Here is a 24139-nt window from a genome sequence, read left to right on the forward strand (position 1 = left end):
CCTGGCTGAGGTTCAGGGCGATGTTTTTCTGATTTTCATCGGAACACAACACGAACTCAATGAATTCATATCAAACATCAACAAAATGCATCCTACTTTCAAATTTTCGTTTGAAAGCTCCTCTCAAGAAATCACATATTTAGACCTGACTATCTACAAAGGTCGTCGGTACAACAAAGAGAATATTCTCGACATCAAGACACACACAAAACCAACAGATATTTTCCAGCTCTTACAAAGAAACTCATGCCATCTGGCAGCAACATTCAACGGTCTGATCAAAGGTGAAACATTACCATACATCAGAACACGTAACAACGAAACCGATTTTACACAGAAAGTCACACAATTTAGTGAAAAAAAAATTAGTGAAAAATTACAAGATCGACAATATAAAAAAATGAAATAGAACGCATTATCAGAGAGACAGATCATAAAAGCAGGAAAAGACTGCTTGAACAACAAAAAGAAACCAGTAACACCACCAACAATACAATAGTCTTCATAACAACGTATAGCCTGTACATCGACACGACAAAAATCAAGAAGGCCCTGACATAAAACTGGAGTGAACTTGAAAAAGACGAAACACTAAAAAAACTGTTCCAAAACCAACCAATAATCGCATATAGATGGAACAGAAATATAGGCGACACACTTATAAGCGCCATGACTTCATCGGATACTTTCTGTAACCATACTACCGTATACAGGCGACATACGGTTTCTATTCCCACTATATCGTACCCGCCATGGCTAAGCGACATTTTACATAAAACAGCCAAACATGATGTACACTTATATTATACACAATATCATACACAAAAACGCAAACAACACCCAAATATGAACGATGTGTGGAGTTGCTTTCCCTTTACTATCAGTTGCTTTCCCTTTACTAACAACTCATCGTAAAATGGCATCGTTTGTCTAGCTCTGCCACTATGACGGTTGTTGTCGGACATGGACTCGAACTGAGCTCGCAACCGTTTGATTTTGTTGTGGCATTGTTCCGCTGTCCTCTCGAGTCCCTTCTCCCTGGCCTTGGCAGCGACGTCTTCATACACTTGCCGATCCCTCGACGTGCCGTCCATCATACGGATGACGTTTTCGTCTCTCCAGATTGAAATTAGTAGCCTGATCTCTTCCTGTGACCAATTGTTGCCGCGATCGCGAGAGCTTCTTACTTGAACACCGTCCATTGTGGTAATGACCGAACCGAAGACAGGATATAGTTCGGCGTTTAGTTCGGTGTTCTGGTCACACGTGTAAATAGGCCATTGTTTAGTACGGAGCACCGAACCTGGACCAGCCCTCTGACACCGAATTAATTTAGTTCTTTGTTAGTTCGGTGTTGTCTGTTCACACGTCCAACTGACACAGGTTTATATTTATTCCGGTGTCTACTCCGGACTTAACTCCCACGTGTAAACCCCCCTTAAGTCCATGATAGGGAGTTAGGTAAATCAATGATAGGGAGTTAGGTAAATCAATGATAGGGAGTTAAGTAAATCAATGATAGGGAGTTAGGTAATAGGGAGTTAGGTAAATCAATGATAGGGAGTTAGGTAAACAATGATAGGGAGTTAGGTAGATCCATTATAAGGAGTTAGGTAAATCCAAATAGGGAGTTAGGTAAATCAATGATAGGGAGTTAGGTAAATCAGTGATAGGGAGTTTGGTAAATCAATGATAGGGAGTTTGGTAAATCAATGATAGGGAGTTTGGTAAATCAATGATAGGGAGTTTGGTAAATCAATGATAGGGAGTTTGGTAAATCAATGATAGGGAGTTAGGTAAATTGGTAAATCAATGATAGGGAGTTAGGTAAATCAATGATAGGGAGTTAGGTAAATCAATGATAGGGAGTTAGGTAAATCAATGATAGGGAGTTAGGTAAATCAATGTTAGGGAGTTAGGTAAATCAATGATAGGGAGTTAGGTAAATCAATGATAGGGAGTTTGGTAAATCAATTATAGGGAGGTACGTAACACAAAGTTTGAAGTGTTACTTTGGGTTTGTTGCTTAAATTAAACTGAAAGCCTGCAGTTAACTGTATATTTGTTTCGTATCTTGAAGTGGACTCTAACGTCAGAGACATATTTTCTGAATTTGACAACAGCAACCATTGATTATGATGATCTTGATGATGACGAAGAAGATGAATCAATGAGAGTAGCAACAACAATTGAAGAATTAGGATTAATGTTACACTACAAAGCCAGACTCAGTCCATATCCAGGATGTGCAATAAAAGATTTAAAGTACCGATGAAAAAGTACATTGGGAGGTAAGTTTAAGTTAGATCCAATACAACGGTTATCATCTTCCAGACTGGTAACATCTTTTATAAGTGGATGTTTAATATATCCCGGTATGTGAGTTGTTATTGTGGTGAAGAGTAGCATGTATGTACATCTATTCAGGCCATTAGCATTTTGTCCTGTTCAGAATATTTTATGTATTTTTTATGATTTGTACGAACAATTTATGTTCCTTGTAAATATGAAAACAATATGTCAGATGTGTTACAATTGATTTGACATTGTGATTTATTCAGTGACTTGTTAACTTATGATTACCTCTGCATACTAAAAAAATATCAATTCAAAACTATGATTTTGTCAATTATATTTCATGACCATCATGATTCTGTTCAACTATTGAATGTAATAGCCAAAGCATCACATAACTAAATAACCACCCAGGGGAATTACTAGCAAATAACTAGAAGCTTCATAACTAGAGGCGGTTTTTTACTGGTTTCAGATTGAATTCCAAGGATATGATCCAGTAGACTACACAGCTACTGAAGTACTGGCTGATCCACCATGGGCAGACACTGATTTGATGTCTATGCCTAAAGATATCAGACCCATACTGTGTTACAATCAGATGGACACACAGTGTAGGGTCAGTCGTGTCAGCTATGTAGGCAGCTACACCATCAAAGATGGCCTTCCATTGTAAGTACTTGGAGGGGCCAGATGTGGAGGAGGAAAAAAGAGGGTAAAGAGAGACAAGGTAGACAGAGAGGAGGGATAAGGATATTTTATTTCTAAATATTTTGATAGAGGCGAATGATCTGTATGTTAAAGGATACTACCTACCTGAGGTTGCTGTGAACTTGATGATGGCTTGCATTGGTATAGTGGTGCAGCATGTTCTTGTACTGTGTAATTGCAGTAACTTCAGACTCCCTGACTACCGTAGTTTGGATAATAACATTATCATCATTTATCCCCTGGACTTCCTGATCCATATATGGATGCATTGACCTTGTTCTGCATATTAACAAAAAAAGCAAATATACAATCATGAATGTAATATTGTGCTGGTGTTTTATGCCAGATAGATAAGGTGGCTGATTTTCAATTTATACTAGTCTTGCACTTGTGTAAAATTTAGGTCAGAAGTTCTCCCCAATAAAGTAATATTGATTCCATTATTGATTTAGGAATCCCAAAGGTAGAACTGGTATGATTGGTCGTGGTTTGTTGGGAAGATTTGGACCAAACCATGCAGCTGATCCTATTGTTACAAGGTAATGTCAATGTCATTTTGTTCTTACCAATACACTGACCTTCACATGGTTGGAAGGAGTCATCATGGTGAACTTGAAACCTGGACTTGATGGGTTGTGGTGTCCCACTATGTAAACCACTCAGGGAACTTTTAAAGTCATGATTGCAAAGCATTCCTCTTCACTCAGATACAATGACACCTCCCATCCTGTACTTGAACTTCACCTGCTAGATGCCAGACAAAATAGATAAACTTTATAAGACACATGATATATATTCTGTAGCTTCATGTGAAGTTGATTCTAATTACTATCTTCCGTACATAGGATGCTTGTTCAAATATATATATATATATATATATATATATATATATATATATATATATATATATATATATATATATATATATATATATATATATATATATATATATATATATACATATACATATACATATATATACATATACATATATATACATATACATATATACACATACATATATACACATATACATATATACACACATATATATATTATATATATATATATATATATATATATATATATATATATATTATATATATATATATATATATATATATATATATATATATATATATATATATATATATACACGAAATCTTTTGAAAAAAGCCGTTAACTGAAATAAGAAGATGATAGTAATATGACAAAAATTATTTTGTATTATTCTCTGATTAAAGAAACTAGTTTAGAAAATGAGGTTGCCATCTCAAAAACTGGCAGAACTATACTTGTTTGGAAAAATGTAGTTTTCAGATGATTTAATGAAGTTAGATTGATTCTGCTTGAATTATTTTAGATGGAAGAGGAAACAGGATGGAGGTTATCTTGAAGAAGAAGGCAAGAAAGTCTTAGAATTCGTAGCTATTCAGAGGCGTGATAATCAGCAATGGGCAATTCCTGGGGTAAGTTTGTTGGCTTGTACAAAGTTGATGTGACAATGGTGCAAAAGTCATGTACAATAAACAATGCATACTATCATCAAACAGTACAAAGTGTTATGTTGTTACACATCTTTAGTGGAAGAATTTGTAGTGAAATTTCCACAAAAATGGGCAATCCTTGTAACCCTGTATCCAGAGGGAATTCCAGTCTATTATCAGCACTTTTAATTTAAGGTAGTGTGCACCTTTGAAAACGAAGTTTTTAACTTTTGCTCAGTTTCCTCAAAGAAACTTTTAACTATTCTGTGTCATAATCAATAGTGTAAATCAGTGGTTACTGTGCAAGATTTAGCATAGTATTCAAAAAATCACTCACTTTAATAAACAAATTCACTGATACTTGAATTGCAAAATGACTGCCATAGCCTGTGTTAACTCTTGTGGAACAAATTACATTGCTGGTTTCACTAACACAACATTGTTATGGCTTTAAAATGATTCCAGACAAACAGCAGACTAGTGAAGTATTGTAAAAATGGTAGTGTCTATAGAACTGTTACCAAGTCACATTATACCTAGGGGTCAATAGTTTGAACTTTGTCTCTATGCCTGTCATATTTTGTCCTGAGATTAAAACAACTCAGATAATAGAGGAATTGAAAGTACTTGTAACAATGTATCAAAGGTAGAAATAGATACAGAAGTTTGAATCAAGCTAACATGAAAGATTTTATTATATGATGAAAGATGACAATATATTTATATTTTGTAGGGAATGGTTGAACCAGGTCAGTTAGTCAGTCAAACTTTGAAAGCTGAGTTCAGTGAGGAAGCTCTGGGAAGACTTGACAAGTCGGAAGAAGAAACCAAAGAAATCAGTGAAAAGTTGGATGTTTTTTTCAAGAATGGTATTGAGGTAAGAAATTGTCAAGTAAAGTTTGGATATAGTGGGAGGTTTGTTCATTAGGTGTAAACAATACACAATATGCACTCATTCAACTTTACTTGTCAAAAAAAGTACCTTTATTGTGCTTTACTCTCCCTTTTCATGTTCAATCTATCAATGATTGCACAATTACACTGCAAAACGATCGGATGGTTTTCATGTAAAATTCTATGGAAGTTAATTTAAATTGTATAAGATGCCATGTTTTTCATTCATGGCAGATCTGTCTATTCACCTTTGTTCAATTTTTCAGTTGTCTGTGTAGTGTGAGGCTTGTTGTCAACATGCAAGACCATCGTGTTCTGTATCTGGGCAATTATTTTAGTATATATACAAATTTTGTCCGCAAGATTTGTGATGTGTAATATTCCCTTGATCCACTAGTTTTGACAAGCATACTGTGAATCAAAGTAACATAAAACATTTTCAACAACAAGAAATACCTCTAGTTCTCTCTGCTGTTTTTTTGTTTTTTCAGTATGTCAGTCTTACTCAACATTTCAGTGATTAACATGTACATGTAGTCACTCAAAGCTTATTCAGAGGTATTAGATCATTCAGGTTGTGTATTTTGATATATCACTGACTGACACGAGAGAGTATCAGGAATCGAGAAAGACATACGACCATAGAGGGCGCTGTACTTCTAACTGCTGACTTTTTAGTTATAACCTGTTCATGCATGCGGCGATGCACAGCATGTCAACTTTTCTTCAATTTGACTCAAAAAAATTTTTTTTTCACCTCCCCTTAGAGGGCACACTGCTGTGGTAGTAGTTTAAACAATGCAGGAAAAATATATACTCAAAAATTAGAAGCAAGGAGAGCAAATATAAAGAAGTATATTATATTTGAGACCATTAACAGGATACTCAGTAAACTGGCAACTACTTAACTGACTTTTCATGTCCATTCTAGGTATTTTAGTTGGTAAATTTGATCATAGTGCTGACAGACATTAAGTGGTAGTTCTAGTTTTATACAGATAATGCTTTGAATGGTGGTCAGTGACAAGATAGCAACATTGCTGGAGTTATAGGTCATTAGAATAGGGAATGAATTGGAGAAATATGTGGAAATACCTAGAATAGGAAAGATGGAAAAACTACACAAGTATACCAGGAAAGAAAGATGGAAGAAATTAACAAGAACATACAGGGTAGGACAGAATAATTGAGGTAAAAATCCAAACCAGGTTTCATTACAGTGTATCAATCAGTAATGTTAGAAGATTGGTATTTACCACTATTTAATAGTAATTGTGTTTTTCACTGTGTGGATTGCATTGATAAACAGTGCTCAGGGTACTAGTATATACATTTGTTGGAATCATATATTTGATATAGTTTGCAAGGAGTATGGTGTATATGAGACAGTAGGAAGTGTCAGAAACAGAGTTACTGTGTAGTTATCTCCTAGGAAGAATTACGTGCAGCATTGTTGCCAGTGATATTGGAAGTGTAGTCAAACAATATTACCATAATTGATTGCATTATTCATCTGTTGATTGTGTTTTTGCATTAGTTACCATGTGTGTAGCAAGATTGTGTTCAAAATAGTGGCATCTCTAAGCTCAGTTTATCAGATCGTTATTCAATGATGGCAGTTTAATCTTGCATAAAATCTTCTTTGCTATTATTATTACAAATTAATACTGAAGGTTGTAAAGTAAATAAAGATTGACTTGAATGTATTGTTTTTGTGATTGTTTATGACAGGTGTACAAAGGCTACGTTGATGATCCAAGGAACACAGACAATGCTTGGATGGAGACTGTAGCTGTCAACTATCACGATGATAATAATAAAACATTGGGACATTTTGCATTACAGGTAAGACAACCAGTGAACATCAAGTACGGAAAATCTTCAAATTTATGTATTTGAGATTATATATCATGGATATACTGTGTACTAGGTTGTGCATTATCACACTGCTAGTGTTTGACATTTTTTTTGTCAAACATTTTTCTTTTAACACCTGTTGCTATTGCTACAGCTCAAATTGGAGTCTTTACCTATAAGATTAATGGTTTTCATCATAACACTTGTAGAAGCAGTCTTATTTAAGGTAGAACTGTCACATCATTTGACTTTAATCCTGTTGAAATATCTGTCAATGAATGGAAATGATTAAATTTCATTATTCTGTTACATCATTTGACCTTTGACCCTGTTGAAATATCTGTCAGTGAATGTTAAATGATTCAAGTTCGTTATTCGTACATTACAGGCAGGTGATGATGCTCAAGCAGTACGATGGCAGAGAATCAGTGGAAAGGTACCATTGTATGCTAGTCATTCAGTCATACTGAAGAGAGTGGCCCAAATCCATGATGCATACTATTGATCCCTTCATCACTATATCCCAGTCAGTGGAATCACCCTTCATGAAATTACTAGTGGACTGGACCATGTTTCTTGGGAGTATAGGGTGTGAAGAGGTTAAAGCATGCACAAAGATTTAGGTCTTTGTTGAAATCAAACTGGGTAAATATCCAAACATCACAATCAACATTGAAATATTTCTGATATTCATAAATTTTGGGTCAGAATAGAAGCAAACAATAACTATTGTATTACTGCACACTTTTCAATTCGTTTCTGTAAATGCATAAGCTGTATCTCTGCATGCTTTTCAATTTGTTTCTTTAAGTGCACAAGTTGTTTCTCTGAGCGCATAAGTTGCTTCTTTAAGTGATATAAAAATGCAGCTATCATGGCAAAAGTGTGCATACACTGTTCACAAAATGATAGAAAGTTCAAGTGTTGCATTTATAGAGGATCTCTTGATCAATTTTAATAAAATTTATCATATCATATAATCATGCTGAATAATACTCCGTCCAATTTGATACATGTATGATCCATGCCAGGCCCTTACACTGCTCTGTGTACAAAACTGATGGTAATTGTCGAATCTAAAGTTTGTAAATCAACAAGTATTTTTCATCAAAATTCACAATATGATGACAAACACACAAGGCAAGGTCAGATGTAAATTCTTTGCTACATGCTTTCCTTGCTAGCTTTTCAGTGGTATTTTTGTACCAGTATCATTTAAAGCTTTTATGTTTCATATGATACAGATGTATGATGATTGACATATCGTGATACATAACAATGTGTAAAAGTTAATCTGTATAATGCAGCATTTAAGAATGCTATTTGGAATTTGTGAATTACATTGCACATGACATTGCACAGAATTATAAGCTCAAGGCATTGCAGAGAATTACTATGCTAATCCATGCTAATTAGAGGCATTTGTTGTAGATGCATGAATGATGTATATAAGATTAATGTAGATCTCATGTTATATATAGCAAGCTTAAAGATCATACCTTTGCTGGTTGAAAGTGAAGCAAGATTAGTTTTACATTATTTTAAAATTACCGCTTGATAAGCCTCTTTATCATTGACCATTACTGCCATGTTAATCACAGTAAATCCTTGTGTTTGCTTTAGTTCCCAGGGAATTCAAAATTTATGAATATGGTAATCTAGACAGTGTCAAGACAGGGTTATATGTATGTTTTATCCGTGAATATATATTGTTGTCTATATGGCATGGTTATCATGCAATATACACATTGAAATTACAATCAGGAAGAGTATTAGCTGAAGTCTTTGTTACTTTCAACTATTCCTACCTCCACTTTAGATCCATTTTATAGTATCTTGTCTTTTACATTGATTAAAGACATTGGACTCTAACTAACAACCAGGGGCCACTTTCTAAAAACACAAGAAAACTTTAAGTGATAAAAGTTATTTCAAAATTTTATTAACTGAATAATTGAGCATTATAGATTCACTGTGAAATCAATTATATAATGATTGCAGTGTTTTGTATTCAAAGTCCAATTCGTTGGAAGACTGTCCAAATAATTAAACTTGATTATGATGTACCATTTGAAGTGCAGTAATTATGTCAGTGTCAAAACCAATTGAAATGGTCACAGTAAAGTTTAATAGTTGTTACATTTATAATATCAGTCATTTACAAACTGTTAATATTCAGTGAAATTATCCGTCTGTTTTGACATCTGACAAGGAAGAGATTGAAAACTTCATGAGGCTTTGTTTTTGTTTATTAAAGTGTAAAAGTATTATTTGTATATAATCTATTTAGTACCCAGAATGCAAGTGTTTTAAAGAATGAAAGTAAAATCTGCAATTATCTTCCATTTTTTATCACCAGTAATCTACAGTAGTAAAATACAGTATTTTGAAAATTTATCAATTTTATATGTCTCTACAAATCAAAACGAACTTTGATGGAACTTTTTACAAAATACATGAAAAAAACTGTTTTTCAAAGTAAAATGTGTGTACATTTATTGATTGCAATCACTTCTTTTTTACTCTTCTTATCTCAGTGTACAGTCATATCCATTACTGCATAATTAAAAATGCTAGTCTATTTTACCTGTCATTGTAATGTCACTTACACCATGGTTACTTGTAAATAGGAAATAGTCAGGTTCAGCCAGTTTTACAACTGGATCTGTACAGTGTAAATAGTTTTAATATCAATAAGCTGGACTTTGTAATTGTTTGTCACCTGTAGAAAAGTATAGTTTGGTTTTGATTTTTGTAATTAATTGAATGTCAAGTGTATGATAGACAAGGTGACATTGACAGTCATCTGTGACATTGACAGTGGTATCTGCATTCATGAAATCAAAATCTGTCAAACTGTATCTTTTGACCAAGAGGCTATTATTACTCGTTACATCTTGCATAGAGAGGCTGTTGTTGAATTTAAACCTGTTAGAGGTGAGGTTCATCAACGGATGAAGAACAGACTCTCCAAAATACAGGGAATACACAACACAACACCAATACTTTATTCCAAGGCTGATATTCAAATGGAATCATTCAGAGGCTTAGTGTCTAGTATTATCTATACCATCAATTGGCTGACAGTAGAAGGATGATTTTATTTATCCTGTGACCTCTGAGGCTAAAGCAATGTCAGATATTTGCAACACAAGATTTGCATATCAATAATGATATTTTTTTTGTTCAAATATTCAAATCAGACCAGTTTGGCTGAAAAATAAGTTATACATTGTATATAGCATTGAGTACAAATATTAACTATTCTTATATTCAGGAAATAGTTGCTGCCAAAGATCCTGGTAAAGTAGAGTTTGTTATTTTAAAACTTGATTTGTAAAGATATAAATCTTCTGACCTGAATTATTGTAATAATTACAATAATTACCATAATTATTATGGTTTGTTCCTGTGTTCACAAAATACTGAAATAATCAAAGAATTAGTCCACTGTGAAAGGAAAGGATTGTCATTCATGAAAGTCATCCCTCAATGTGTGTGTCTGTGTTTATGTGTTTGTATGTTACACTCAGTTTATTCAACATATTGTTGATATGATGTGTTCAGTGACAGACAGCAGCTGGTGAGATCTCACTCACAATCAGAACATGTCAACAATTTCTATATGAACAACAAATTTTTGACATTGAATGGTAGAAATCTATAACTATGTATCAAATTGCAGTGTTACAAAGTACAATTTTGATGATGACAGAATTTTGATGTTGATATATTTTACTGTATAATAGTATTGAAATGTATTATTAAATATGATAATTTTATCATCTGCTCTGTTGGAAAGATATTCTGACATCAAGCAATTATTGTTTGCTGGACTATTATTCTTACTTTCTTTCATTATTTTAGTGTTATCAGCTGTACTGTTGTGATAATGTGACAGGGTTTGAAACTTTGTTTACGGTCAGTGTGTTTTGTTACAAAAATGTGGATTACATGTGGGACTTGGTAGAGCTAAGAGGTAATTTTTTCATTGAAATTTGCCAGTGAAATGGTAACAGGGTCATAAAACATGGCCTGTGACAAGTGGCATTTATTACACTCATTATTAAATGTCTATCATTGATCTATTTTCATGCTGAAAGGCCAAGCATTTTACAATGTGGCGACATAAAATGATTTGGCTGAAAACAATATACTTTCACTAAAGAGTCAAAATTTAATAGCCGGCTGTGTACATTTCAAAGAAAGCAATCTTACAAATGTATATGTGTAGTTTATTATGTACAGGACTTTATTACTTTGCATTATTGAGAGATATGTATGTTTATCTTTTGCAGAATGACAAAATAAATAATATTATAACTGACATGACTTGTCATTGTATTGGTACAGGTTGATTATGGCATAAAATTGACCTTGGTTGATACTTATCCACATGATTGGGAAAAAAAGTGATATATCCGTACAATGGCAGAGGAGACTGCCCCTTTCAATGTTATAATATTGCTTCCAGAGATGTACGGTATTTGAGCTAAAAGTGCACATCTTTTCTGTGTGTACAGATTGTTGTGCACTGGGTGTATACCATTGGTAGGTTGTTTTGTCATGGCTTCAAATAAATGGCACACCAAATGAGCTCCATCAACATGTTTTTGTAGAAATAATTACTGCCTTATTAGCGCTATCTTTTAACATTTATTTGTAATATGGTTTGAAATGAAAGGCTATATACCTAGCAGTATGTAAAATGCTGACTGAAGTGTGACCACATAACAGTTTTCAAACATTGACCATGAACATGCAACTTTGATTTTAATAACGAAATAATTTTTGAATTACAAGTCATATATGGCAATTGTGAGTTCACAAAAAGTCAACCAAACCCATCACCAAGGATTGAAATAGTGACATTTCAAAAACAGTAAGGCTTCTCTCTGAAAATTGAATGGTATTCTTTATATTAATATGAAAAGCTACAGCTGACAGGGTTTTTAAAGTGAACAGCAAGTTCAGGCATGAACTCAGGAAACTGTGTAATTCATCTCTGTTGTGGCGACACGGCATACAAAGACTCAGACAACTATATTTGTTGTCTATGATAAGTTTATAACACAAGAGAGGAATGGAAAAAAACATGATAATCTGCCAATGGGTGTGCAGGTAACAGATCTTGATCTTACCCTTGTTATCATGTATTAACTTAATATGGCCATCTTGCTTCTTCATTATTATGGGATATTCTGACTGTATAAATAATACACACTACAGTGTTTCTGACAGCCAGCAAGGAAATGTTGACATATTGACACACACACAGAGAATGAATAGACAACTTTACATTACAATGTACAGATGTATTCAGTGTGTTGATTTTAATACAACTCCAGGCTGTCATTCTCCATGTATAGGAAGGCAGTCATTTACTGGGAGGGAGTGGGGGCATCTTGACAGCCAGCCAGATCAACAGAAAGGGAATGGAGGGGTACAAGTAATGGGAGATGGACATTGACTTTACCTTGAGTCTACATGATATGATCGGTACTGACACTGACATTAACAGTCACAAAAGTGATGAGGGCAACACTTCATCTACAAAGTTGACACAAAGATACATGTATATGAACCACCATACCTTGAATTAACCAATTTAACCACACCATGCATTTCTTTCACTCTTTACTTTGTTAGAGTTCATTTGAAGTAATATTCTAACACTACTTGTTTCTGTTTGTGGAAGTTTATTGTCTTTCTGTTATAACAAAACAACAGTACTCACAATTGTTTCTTTAATAACACAAAAACAACAGAACAACAGTACTCACAATTGTTTCTTTAACAACACAAAAACTATTCACAATTGTTTGCTCATACTAATGATAACAACATTCACATGTTACACTACGTTTACAACTGAACCTTGTTTGAATATTGTTGGCAAATAAAGTGAGAATTTCTGAAAACAAGTCATCGTTGATGACACAGTCCCCATTGTTAATGGGTATTTTGATTACAGGTCCTCAGAGAGGATAGAGTCCTCTTCATTAGGTCTGTGATAAAAAATACTTTTGAATGAATTCGCTTGATACCTGTCTGAGTTATGGCTCAGGACATGAAAAAAATTGTAACAAAATGGTCGCACAGTGGCCATATTGGATCGCATCACAAAACAAATTGATGTGCATAGCTATGACATTGGTCGATGTCCTTGTACCAACGTTGAATAAAATGGTCGAAACATGCGGATATGCCTGAGAAATGGCTCTGTACATGAAAAAATCGTAATAAAATGGCCGCCTGGCGGCCATATTGGATCGTATCACAAAACAGATTGACGTGCATATGTATGACATAGGTCAATGTCCTTGTACAACTTTGAATAAAATCAGTTGAGATATGCCTGAGTTATGGCTCTGTACATGAAAAATCGTAATAAAATGGCCGCACAACGGCCATTTTGGATCGTATCACAAAACAAATTGCCGTGCACAGCTATGACATTTGTCAATAAGCTTGTACCAACTTTGAATAAAATCGGTTGAAACGTGCCTGAGTAATAGCTCTGTACATGAAAAAATCTTAATAAAATGGCCGCCTGACGGCCATATTGGATCGTATCACAAAACAAATTGACGTGCATATCTATGACATAGGTCAATGTCCTTGTACCAACTTTGAATAAAATCGGTCAAAACATGCCTGAGTAATGGCTCTGTACATGAAAAAATCGTAATAAAATGGCCGCCTGGCGGCCATATTGGATCGTATCACACAAAACAAATTGATGTGCATATCTATGACATTGGTCAATGTCCTTGTACCAACTCTGAATAAAATCGGTCGAAACATGCCTGAGTTATGGCTCTGTACATGAAAAAATCAGAATAAAATGGCCGCCTGGCGGCCATATTGGATCGTATCACAAAACAAATTGACGTGCATATCTATGACATTGGTCAATGTCCTTGTACCAACTTTGAATAAAATCGGTTGGAACATGCCTGAGTTATGGCTCTGTACATGAAAAAATCGTAATAAAATGGCCGCCTGGCGGCCATATTGGATCGTATCACAAAACAAATTGACGTGCATCTGTATGACATATGAAGTAATCCTTGTACCAAGTTTGAATGAAATCGCTCCAGGCATCTCAGAGATATCTGCGTGAACGGGACGCACGCACGCACGCACGGACGCACGCACGCACGCACGGACATGACCAAACCTATAAGTCCCCCCGGACGGTGTCCGTGGGGACTAACAAAAAGCACACAAGTCGAGTTACGGTATATTGGCTCTGATTTGACCTACTGTGACCTGGATAATGACTGTTACATTCAGAGTCTGTGATATCTAATTGTAACATAGTGTCTGTGATATCTAATTGTAACATAGTGTCTGTGATATCTAATTGTCATACAGTATCTGTGATATCTAATGGTCATACACTGATATATCTTCAATACATTATCTGCATGGCATCCAAATCTGAAATTCTCTACTGCATAAACATACATTTCATGAAAGGATAATAATTCTAAGTCTCTTCCTTACAAAATGTTGCCAAAATGAAAGCAAAATTTTTGCATGATTTTGAGTTACATAGCGAGTCTCAACAGACAAGATTACATGAAATAACGTAACACTCCCTGGTCAGCTCTGCTTACAGAATATGTTTATAAAAAACTGTCAAAAAAACCTGTATTTTCCATAAGATTGAAAATGCTGTATTTTCAAGCCTGTATCAGTCATCAGCTGTCAGTAATATACAGCTATGTAAGTTCTGACTAAAACAGGATTGTACAGACACAATGTTGAATTTCAGGGCCTTATTGGGTCTGTGAATTTTAAGAATGTGAAGTTTTGAACCTCCGAAATCACAGATCTGTTGTGAACAATACATTTATAAAAATGCAAAATTGCAGTCAAATCTTTATATGCACTGGACTATGTACAGTCAAATTCTGGCTGTCACACATCTAATGGGAATTAAGCAATACCTTTACCACAGTGGCTACAGACCAGTGTGTCAATACACTAATACAGCCCTATGCTATGTGTACTGATACAGAAAGACCTGTTCCAAAGATTTGCGACAGACGCTGCAATAGGATGAACTCTTACTTGATGAGAAGAAAATGGATTTAAGAAACAGAAAAGAGTTCAAAGAAATACTACAACAAATATAAAACATGTTGTAATTAGCCAAATGCAACATAAAACATATCTATTAGAGTCATCATGAGATATGATTGACACCATGTTCTCAGTAGACATCGGTATTTCTCTGGGTTTAATATATACAAATCATTCTAGCATAATATATTTTCTGGATTAAGGTCTTTGATTATATTTGTTCAATATCACCGAGTATTTTTTTGAGCCAAAGTACACAAGCTATATCTTGGTGTTTACATGCATTTAGCTCTCACATTATTTACACTATTTTCAGTGGTACATTAGTTAATATTGGTCCACAAATATCACACTATTAGATCTCACATGTTAGGTATTTAAAATTTAAAACTGATTTTGATGCTTTATCACAATCAGGTGATGATTTAGAAAGAAAGCATTATACTTGTGTCCCTTAATGTCTTTACTTCCGTCCATGATTTATCATTAAAAAGATCTGTCAATCGTACATTGAAACAAGTGACCTAGCGGCCGATATAGCTCCGCTGTGTTTATGTAGAGAATAACTATTTTTGACACATGTTGATGAAGAAGGTGGAAATCTTTGATAGCTCAATGCAGTGGCCAGAAAAAAGTGGCTAAAATAGCTGCAAAAATACACAATTGAAGATTTCATCATACTTTGAATATATCACATCGGATCATCCCTAAGAACATGTCAACCAAAGCTATCTGATGAGTAGTTTTTTGAGAATAAAATTTTCTGACCAAAAATGGCAACAATTGCCCCAAAAAACAGAAATTGCAGATTTCATCATAATTTCAAAAGATCAAAATTAGATCATCTATAGAAACCTGTATACCAAATTTCAAAGCTGTAGACCTGTACTTTTTGAGAAACACATTTTTTGACCAAAAATGGAAAAAATAGCCCCAAAAATTCAAAATTGCAGATTTCATCAGAAATTCAACATATATTACTTAGCTCATCTGTAGAAACCTGTATACCAAATTTCAAAGCTATCAGACCAGTACTTTTTGAGTAACACATTTTTTGACCAAAAATGGCAAAAATTGCCCAAAAATTACAAAATTGCAGATTTCATCATAATTTCAATAAATATCATTGAGGTGATCTGTAGGAAGCTGTATACCAAATTTCAAAGCTATCAGATCAGTAGTTTTGAAAATACACATTTTTTGACCAAAAATGGCAATAATTGCCCCAAAATTACAAAATTACAGATTTCGTCAGAAATCCAATATGTATTACTTAGTTCATCTATAGAAACCTGTATACTAAATTTCAAAACTATCAGTACTTTTTCAGAAATACATTTTTTGACCAAAAATGGCAAACATTGCCTTAAAAATGCAAATTTGCATATTTCTGCACAATTTGTACAAATCTGAAATAGATCATCCCTAGGGACATATGTACCAAATATCAAAGCTATCTGACCGGTAGTTTTGAGGAAGAAGATTTTTACAGATTTTTTTACCAAAAATGACAAAAATTGCCTTAAAATACAAATATGCAAATTTCACCACAATTTGAACAAATCTGACTGAAGTTACCCTAAGTAAACTGCATATCAAATTTCAAAGCAATCGGACAAGCGGTTTCAGAGAAGAAGATTTTTTTACCAAAAACACCAAAAAATGCCCCAAAAATACAAATATGCAAATTTCACCACGATTTGAACAAACTTAAGTGAGGTCACCCCAAGTGAACTGCATATAAAATTTCAAAGCAATTGGACTTACGGTTTCAGAGGAGAAGGCAATTGTTGACAGACGACAACGGACGACGATGACGACGGAAAATCAACCTATTTGATAAGCTCCGCATCGCTGACAGCGGAGCTAAAAAGTTAAAATCTTTACGAGCAGATGACCTCTTTGTTTATTTGCAAACTCTAATTGCTCTGTGAAATGGCATACAGGACTAAAGTTGATAATTTTAACAGTTATTTTCAAATTTACTTCAGGTCAAGTATCTTCAACTGCTACTTGTGTATGACTGTACTGAATTCTTGGTGAGATAGTCACAGTGAATTAAAATAATGTAACTACAGATACAATGCAAGGCTGAAAACTATTACCAGCATTCATTGGGTTAAGAAACAGAAAACTTGTTGACAGTGTCGCAAATTATTCTGCTGAAATAGACTACTTCAAAACACAGAGACACATGTAAGGCAATATTAAACAGAAGAACATACAAGAATTCCAATCCAATCTACAATATATCTATATAAGTAATGCTATATTTTGTTTCATGTCTTTTGAATGAATAAAGAACTATGTACATTTTTTTCAATAGCAATTGTGCTAAGTGTAAAAATTCAATCCCTGAATATGGCATCAGCTTATAAATTGGAACATCATTTCCTGTATGTAAACCCTTAAAGATTTCTTTTCATAAGTACTTTAAAACCAGACTAAAATACAAAATGTGAAATGATTTTTTTAAATCATAAAAACATGGACAGTACAACACACAACACAATTACTTTTTACAAAAGTTAGCTCATTGGTTTATATTGTTAAAGGCTGGCTGAGTGAAAGAGTTCATGAGCAGAATGGAGCACAGACACACACAAATAAAAAATACTGGGATTTAAAGATGGAAAGAGGATGATAAACTTTATAAGCCATTGGTCATTTTGATCTGTACAGTCCATTTTTTTGAGAAACTTAAGGTTCTGGGACTGGAAATGTTTCCGTCTAAAAACAACAAAGTCACTTCAATAATATATCATTGATATAACTTTCAACTACCAGCCGTATTTTCAACTATGTACATGCTATGTACATGCTGTTGGAAATTAGCCTCTGTACTTTGAAATACCTCTTTTGTTGTCATTGTTTTACTAAGATCAGCTGACAGACACATAATCAGGTGACAGACACATACAGTAAGATCATTACACACTAAACAGAGTCGCACATGATCTTTCAAAATATGGTAAAATGAGTGGTCATGATGCAAAGTTTAATATGCAATCTTGAAGAGGTTCTAGCAATTTTAAAGGTGGATATGGAATTGAAAACTTTCACACAAGTTGTAATGGCCTTTTCTAAAGAAAACCCAAATACTGATAACATGTACAGTATTGTTTTGTCCAGTATCAAAGCCTTTAAAAGAGATCTATTGTTGGGATTGCTTCACTGACAATTAAATTCATTGTTGGCAGGACTTAGATTGCATTAACTTCTAAAAAAGGACTTCCAATGAAAACTTTGCAGAAATGATATTGCAGACCCCAAAATAAAAAACTCCACTATGTGTTATATCAACACTGATACATCCTGCTCTCATCAAAATTGAGAAAGGAATAAAATAGAATGGAATTCATTTGTATTACACTAAACAAGCAGATAAAATCTATCAAGCCATTTACATTCTCTTTGTGATGCTTTGCATCACCATTTATGTACACAAGTCGCATACATTGTCAAAACAATGTAGAAATACAACATATATTTCCACAAACCCTGCAATACTGTAAGTGTAGCTTTCTGTTCAACTAGTTTTAATCAAGAATGTTTAAAAAAAAATCCAAATCTACTGCTATATACATACATTGTACAACCTTAAATGGAATACATATATCTGCATATGGTATTTCTATATTTTGGTCACTCATAAGTCTGGCGGAATCTTTCAATTTAACAACTTGAACTTTGACTGTACTTCATGGCTACACATAAAAAGTCTGCACTGTAGTAGGATCAGAAACCTCAAATGTCTTGTGAAGTCAAAAACTTTGTCACTCAACAAGTTCTACTTAGTCATCTTATTACCAGCCATCTTTGGTAATAATTAAACACCATTCATTTTCCCATTTTACAGTTATTCATTTCAAAGGCAGTGGCAGACTGTATAGTTATCTTCATTTGATTCAACAATTAAACTTTCAAAAGTTCTGTGGATGAAAACACACTCTAGCCTCCATGAAGACATTCTTGTTTCAAGTCTTATAAGACACAGACTTGTTTGTGGATGTTGGACAGCTCTGGTTTTGCTATACTCTTCGTATCAGTAACAATCAAACCATCTACCAGACCAGTACTTGGTACTTGCCACTGTCAAGCCTAGTCATTACACAGTTGTCTGTAGTTTCAAATGAAGAGATTCTATGATCAAACTGTCTTTGGTTAAAGTGTCTTGTGAAGACTCTTCATATTTCTCACTCTCAGTGTAATGTACTTGTAAATGTCTACCAAGACTCCAGTTAATGCTTGGTCTATTATGTACTGAGGCATCCAACCCTGCACAGAAAGAAAGAAAGAAAGAAAGAAAGAAAGAAAGAGAAAGAAGAAAGAAAGAAAGAAAGAAAGAAATGGGTTTGGTGACTGTATGAATCAATGCTTAAAACAGCCAAATACTCTTAAATGCAACTGTACAGTTGTAAACTAAATGTGTAAATTATCGGAAAACAATAGCTGTAGGAATGTATTTTCACCTTTGAAGAAGATACACTGTACTTGTATTTTCAAAAGGTAGATATGAATAAAAAAATGCATGAAGCCACCAAAAAATGTGAATGTATGCAAGTATAAAATGAGTAGATGAATAAAATAAATGGATTATAAAATGAACTAATCAATGCAACAGAACATTATAATTCCTACATTACAAACAAAAGACTTGGTTTTCTGTGCAAGAAGATTGTCAGCTTTAATGATATTTTAACAAATAATGTATTAGTTTATACGATACATTCTATCATAGTACAAATTTCAGTAAGGAATTAGACCACCTCAATTTCATGAAGAGGCTAATGGTCTTCACAACTCACTTTCACAGAAATCATTTTTACCAGTGTTATATTTATGAAAAGTCTTGGAACCATGTATTGACTATTCTTTGAAGAGTTTATGCAGGCAATGCATACCATAGCATACAATGTTTTCTACTGCAGACATTTTGCAAATGTACCTCTCATTTGTACAGGACAAACACTTCGAATAACCAGGTTTTACCTCGGATAATGTATTTCCTTTGAATTTTGATCAATCAGATAACATAAACTGCTTTGATATGAACATACTTTGCCAGTCACCTTCAAACTCATTGCTGACAAAATGAAAGCGTATTTTTTACAGTATTTAACATCCGAAATACATGAAACTGGTTACAAAAAGATAAGGTTACAGCAATATTATGTATAATGATAATAATATATGTTACAGTGCTATACAGCTTTGGACCTTTCCAATGTGCCTTTTTCCATTAAAGTTTGTGTTGGGGTGGTGAAAACTTAGTCTGGGACTACAAAGGAGGACTACACATTGCCAAAAGTGTTATCATGCTGGGATTCAAAAATTGATCCTGGTACAATTATGGTGATAATCAGTCATTGGTACAATTATGGTGATAATCAGTCATTGGTACAATTATGGTGATAATCAGTCATTGGTACAATTATGGTGATAATCAGTCATTGGTACAATTATGGTGATAATCAGTCATTGGTACATTATGGTGATAATCAGTCATTGGTACAATTATGGTGATAATCAGTCATTGGTACAATTATGGTGATAATCAGTCATTGGTACAATTATGGTGATAATCAGCCATTGGTACAATAGTGGTGATAATCAGTCATTGGTACAATTATGGTGATAATCAGTTATTGGTACAATAATGGTGATAATCAGTTATTGGTTCAATTATGGTGATAATCAGTTATTGGTACAATAATGGTGATAATCAGTTATTGGTTCAATTATGGTGATAATCAGTTTTGGTACAATTATAGTGATAATCAGTTATTGGTACAATTATGGTGATAATCAGTCATTGGTACAATAATGGTGATAATCAGTTATTGGTTCAATTATGGTGATAATCAGTTATTGGTACAATTATGCTGATAATCAGTTATTGGTACAATAATGGTGATAATCAGTTATTGGTACAATAATGGTGATAATCAGTTATTGGTTCAATTATGGTGATAATCAGTTATTGGTACAATAATGGTGATAATCAGTTATTGGTACAATAATGGTGATAATCAGTTATTGGTACAATTATGGTGATAATCAGTTATTGGTACAATTATGGTGATAATCAGTCATTGGTACAATTATGGTGATAATCAGTCATTGGTACAATTATGGTGATAATCAGTCATTGGTACAATTATGGTGATAATCAGTCATTGGTACAATTATGGTGATAATCAGTCATTGGTACAATTATGGTGATAATCAGTCATTGGTACAATTATGGTGATAATCAGTCATTGGTACAATTATGGTGATAATCAGTCATTGGTACAATTATGGTGATAATCAGTCATTGGTACAATTATGGTGATAATCAGTCATTGGTACAATTATGGTGATAATCAGTCATTGGTACAATTATAGTGATAATACAGAGGGCTAATCAATGCAGTCCTGGTCACAAACCCTCCACCATGGACTCTGGTCCCACTAAAAGAACATCTATTGTGATGTTGCCAAAGCACTAAATCTACTGGTCATATTATTCTCGCCCTTGTTCATGTCACAATGAAGACCACAAATTGAATCACTTCTTGCACCTTTCCTTCTTTAAAACAAGCGACCTAGCGGCCGATATAGCTCCGCTGTGTTTTATAGAGAATAACTATTTTTGACACATGTTGATGAAGGAGGTGGAAATCTTTGATAACTTAATGCAGTGGCCAGAAAAAAGTGGCAAAAATAGCTGCAAAAATACACAATTGAAGATTTCATCATACTTTGAATATATCACAGCAGATCATCCCTAAGAACATGTCAACCAAAGCTATCTGATGAGTAGTTTTTTGAGAACAAAATTTTCTGACCAAAAATGGCAACAATTGCCCCCAAAAATAAAAATTGCAGATTTCATCATAATTTCAAAAGATCAAATTTAGCTCATCTATAGAAACCTGTATACCAAATTTCAAAGCTGTTAGACCAGTACTTTTTGAGAAACACATTTTTTGACCAAAAATGGAAAAAATTGCCCCAAAATTACAAAAATTACAAAATTGCAGATTTCATCATAATTTCTCCTCCAGTTGGCCATGTCATCACTGGTGATCTGAACTTGGTTGATCATCACCACCTTCGTAAGAATATTATCTTGTGGACCCAAGTTCAGAGAACCTCGCAGGATCAACTGGAACCATAATTTTAAGATCATTATGGACTCAGTTGAAGATTATGCCAGGAAATGGGCTAAAAGGGAGGATGTAGAGTTGGACACACTGTCAGAATGGGTCAAATCTGTGAGGAAAATAGTGCGTGGCCGTATTGGTCGACTAAGATCACATGTTTGCAGAAGACCCTATTCTGTATTTAAAGATCCTGATGCTGTTAAGTGTTTGAATGATATCCATGACAAATATGTTGTCGTCCCTGCTGATAAAGCTGCCAATAACATTGTATTTGTCTGTAAGAAGTATTATTTTGAATGTCTTTAGACGAACTTGGTGTAACTAAGACCTCAACCAACTCCACTTACAGACAATCAATGTTCAAAAAATCTGAAATTTTGGCAAACCATAAGTCATTCATGGATAATTTTAATATTACAACAAAGGATGACCATAATAAGTTGCCTAGCTTATACTGGATACCAAAGCTCCACAAAACACCTTACAAAGCTAGGTTTATCGCAGGATCTTCAAAATGTTCAACAACAGAGTTATCGAAGATACTGACTTCTGTTCTTTGTACCTGTTAAACGGGGACTTCAATCATACTGTGATGTTGTCTTTTCTCGGAGTGGTATAAATCAAATGTGGATATTAAAAAATTCGAAGGAACTCTTGGAAAATTTGAAATCAAGATCTGTTTCAAAAATAACATCTATTAAAACTTTCGATTTTTCCACATTGTATACCACAATACCACATGATAAATTGAAAGAACGCTTGAAAAACATCATCAACCAAGCATTTTTCTACAAAAACGGTTCACGCCGTTACAAATATGTGGTATTAGGGTATAATTCTACATATTTTGTTAAAAATACAACTAATGCTAAAGTGTTTTATACCGAGAAAGACATTATCAGTATGCTTGATTTCCTCATTGACAACATATTTGTTGAATTTGGAGGACACATTTTCCAACAGTGTATAGGAATTCCCATGGGCACTAACTGTGCTCCCTTACTTTCCGACTTATTTCTGTTCTCATATGAGGCAGAATTTATCCAGAACCTTATCAAGCAGAAAAAGGTTTCTGTAGCTCGTACTTTCAACCTAACATTTAGATACATAGACGATGTTATTTCATTGAATAACTCTGAATTCAGTAAATATCTCGCTATGATTTATTCTCCAGAATTGGAGATTAAAGAAACTACAGAAACGGCCTCTTCTGCTTCATATCTGGACATTTTACTTGAATTTGACTCCAATGGTCACCTTTCTACTAGGCATATGACAAGAGAGATGATTTCAACTTTAGTATAATTAATTTTCCACACCTCATCAGTAATATTCCACTCTCACCTGCTTATGGGGTATACATTTCCCAGCTTATACGATATGCAAGAGCATGCAGTTCATATGGTGATTTTGTAGAGAGACATGGCCATCTCTCTTTCAAACTGTTAAATCAAGGTTACACCAGAGCAAGACTTGTCTCTACATTCAAACGCTTTTTTGGCAGGTATCGCAAGCTGGTAGATAAATACAATATCTCTCTTCGACAAATGATCACTGATGGCATCGGTGACATTGGGCCTTAGTTAGTGACCACTACCTATCTGACTTACAGATTGATATATGGCGGGTGCCACATGTGGGGCAGGATGC

At 34.1% G+C, this 24139-nt stretch overlaps 2 protein-coding genes across 6 annotated transcripts in view; one reads left to right on the plus strand and one right to left on the minus strand.

Annotated features, from left to right (window-relative positions):
- Positions 1-11570, plus strand: part of LOC139117861 (transient receptor potential cation channel subfamily M member-like 2) — a 37220-nt gene extending 25650 nt beyond the window's left edge. The window contains 8 exon segments of the mRNA XM_070681095.1: positions 2123-2265; positions 2335-2338; positions 2771-2967; positions 3459-3545; positions 4370-4475; positions 5227-5370; positions 7119-7232; positions 7633-11570. Of these exon segments, the coding sequence (XP_070537196.1) occupies positions 2123-2265; positions 2335-2338; positions 2771-2967; positions 3459-3545; positions 4370-4475; positions 5227-5370; positions 7119-7232; positions 7633-7749 (912 nt within the window). The 3' untranslated portion in view covers positions 7750-11570.
- A 1353-nt stretch (positions 11571-12923) lies between these two features.
- The window catches only part of LOC139117538 (stAR-related lipid transfer protein 3-like), a 68746-nt gene continuing 57530 nt past the window's right edge, over positions 12924-24139 (minus strand). For all 5 annotated transcript variants that reach the window (XM_070680748.1, XM_070680747.1, XM_070680745.1 and 2 more), the window contains exon 12: positions 12924-19616. The gene's annotated coding sequence lies outside the window, so the exon portion shown is untranslated. The remainder of the gene's footprint in view (positions 19617-24139) is intronic.

This window comes from Ptychodera flava, chromosome 18, assembly GCF_041260155.1.
Source record: "Ptychodera flava strain L36383 chromosome 18, AS_Pfla_20210202, whole genome shotgun sequence".
In the NCBI taxonomy this organism is placed as follows: domain Eukaryota; kingdom Metazoa; phylum Hemichordata; class Enteropneusta; family Ptychoderidae; genus Ptychodera; species Ptychodera flava.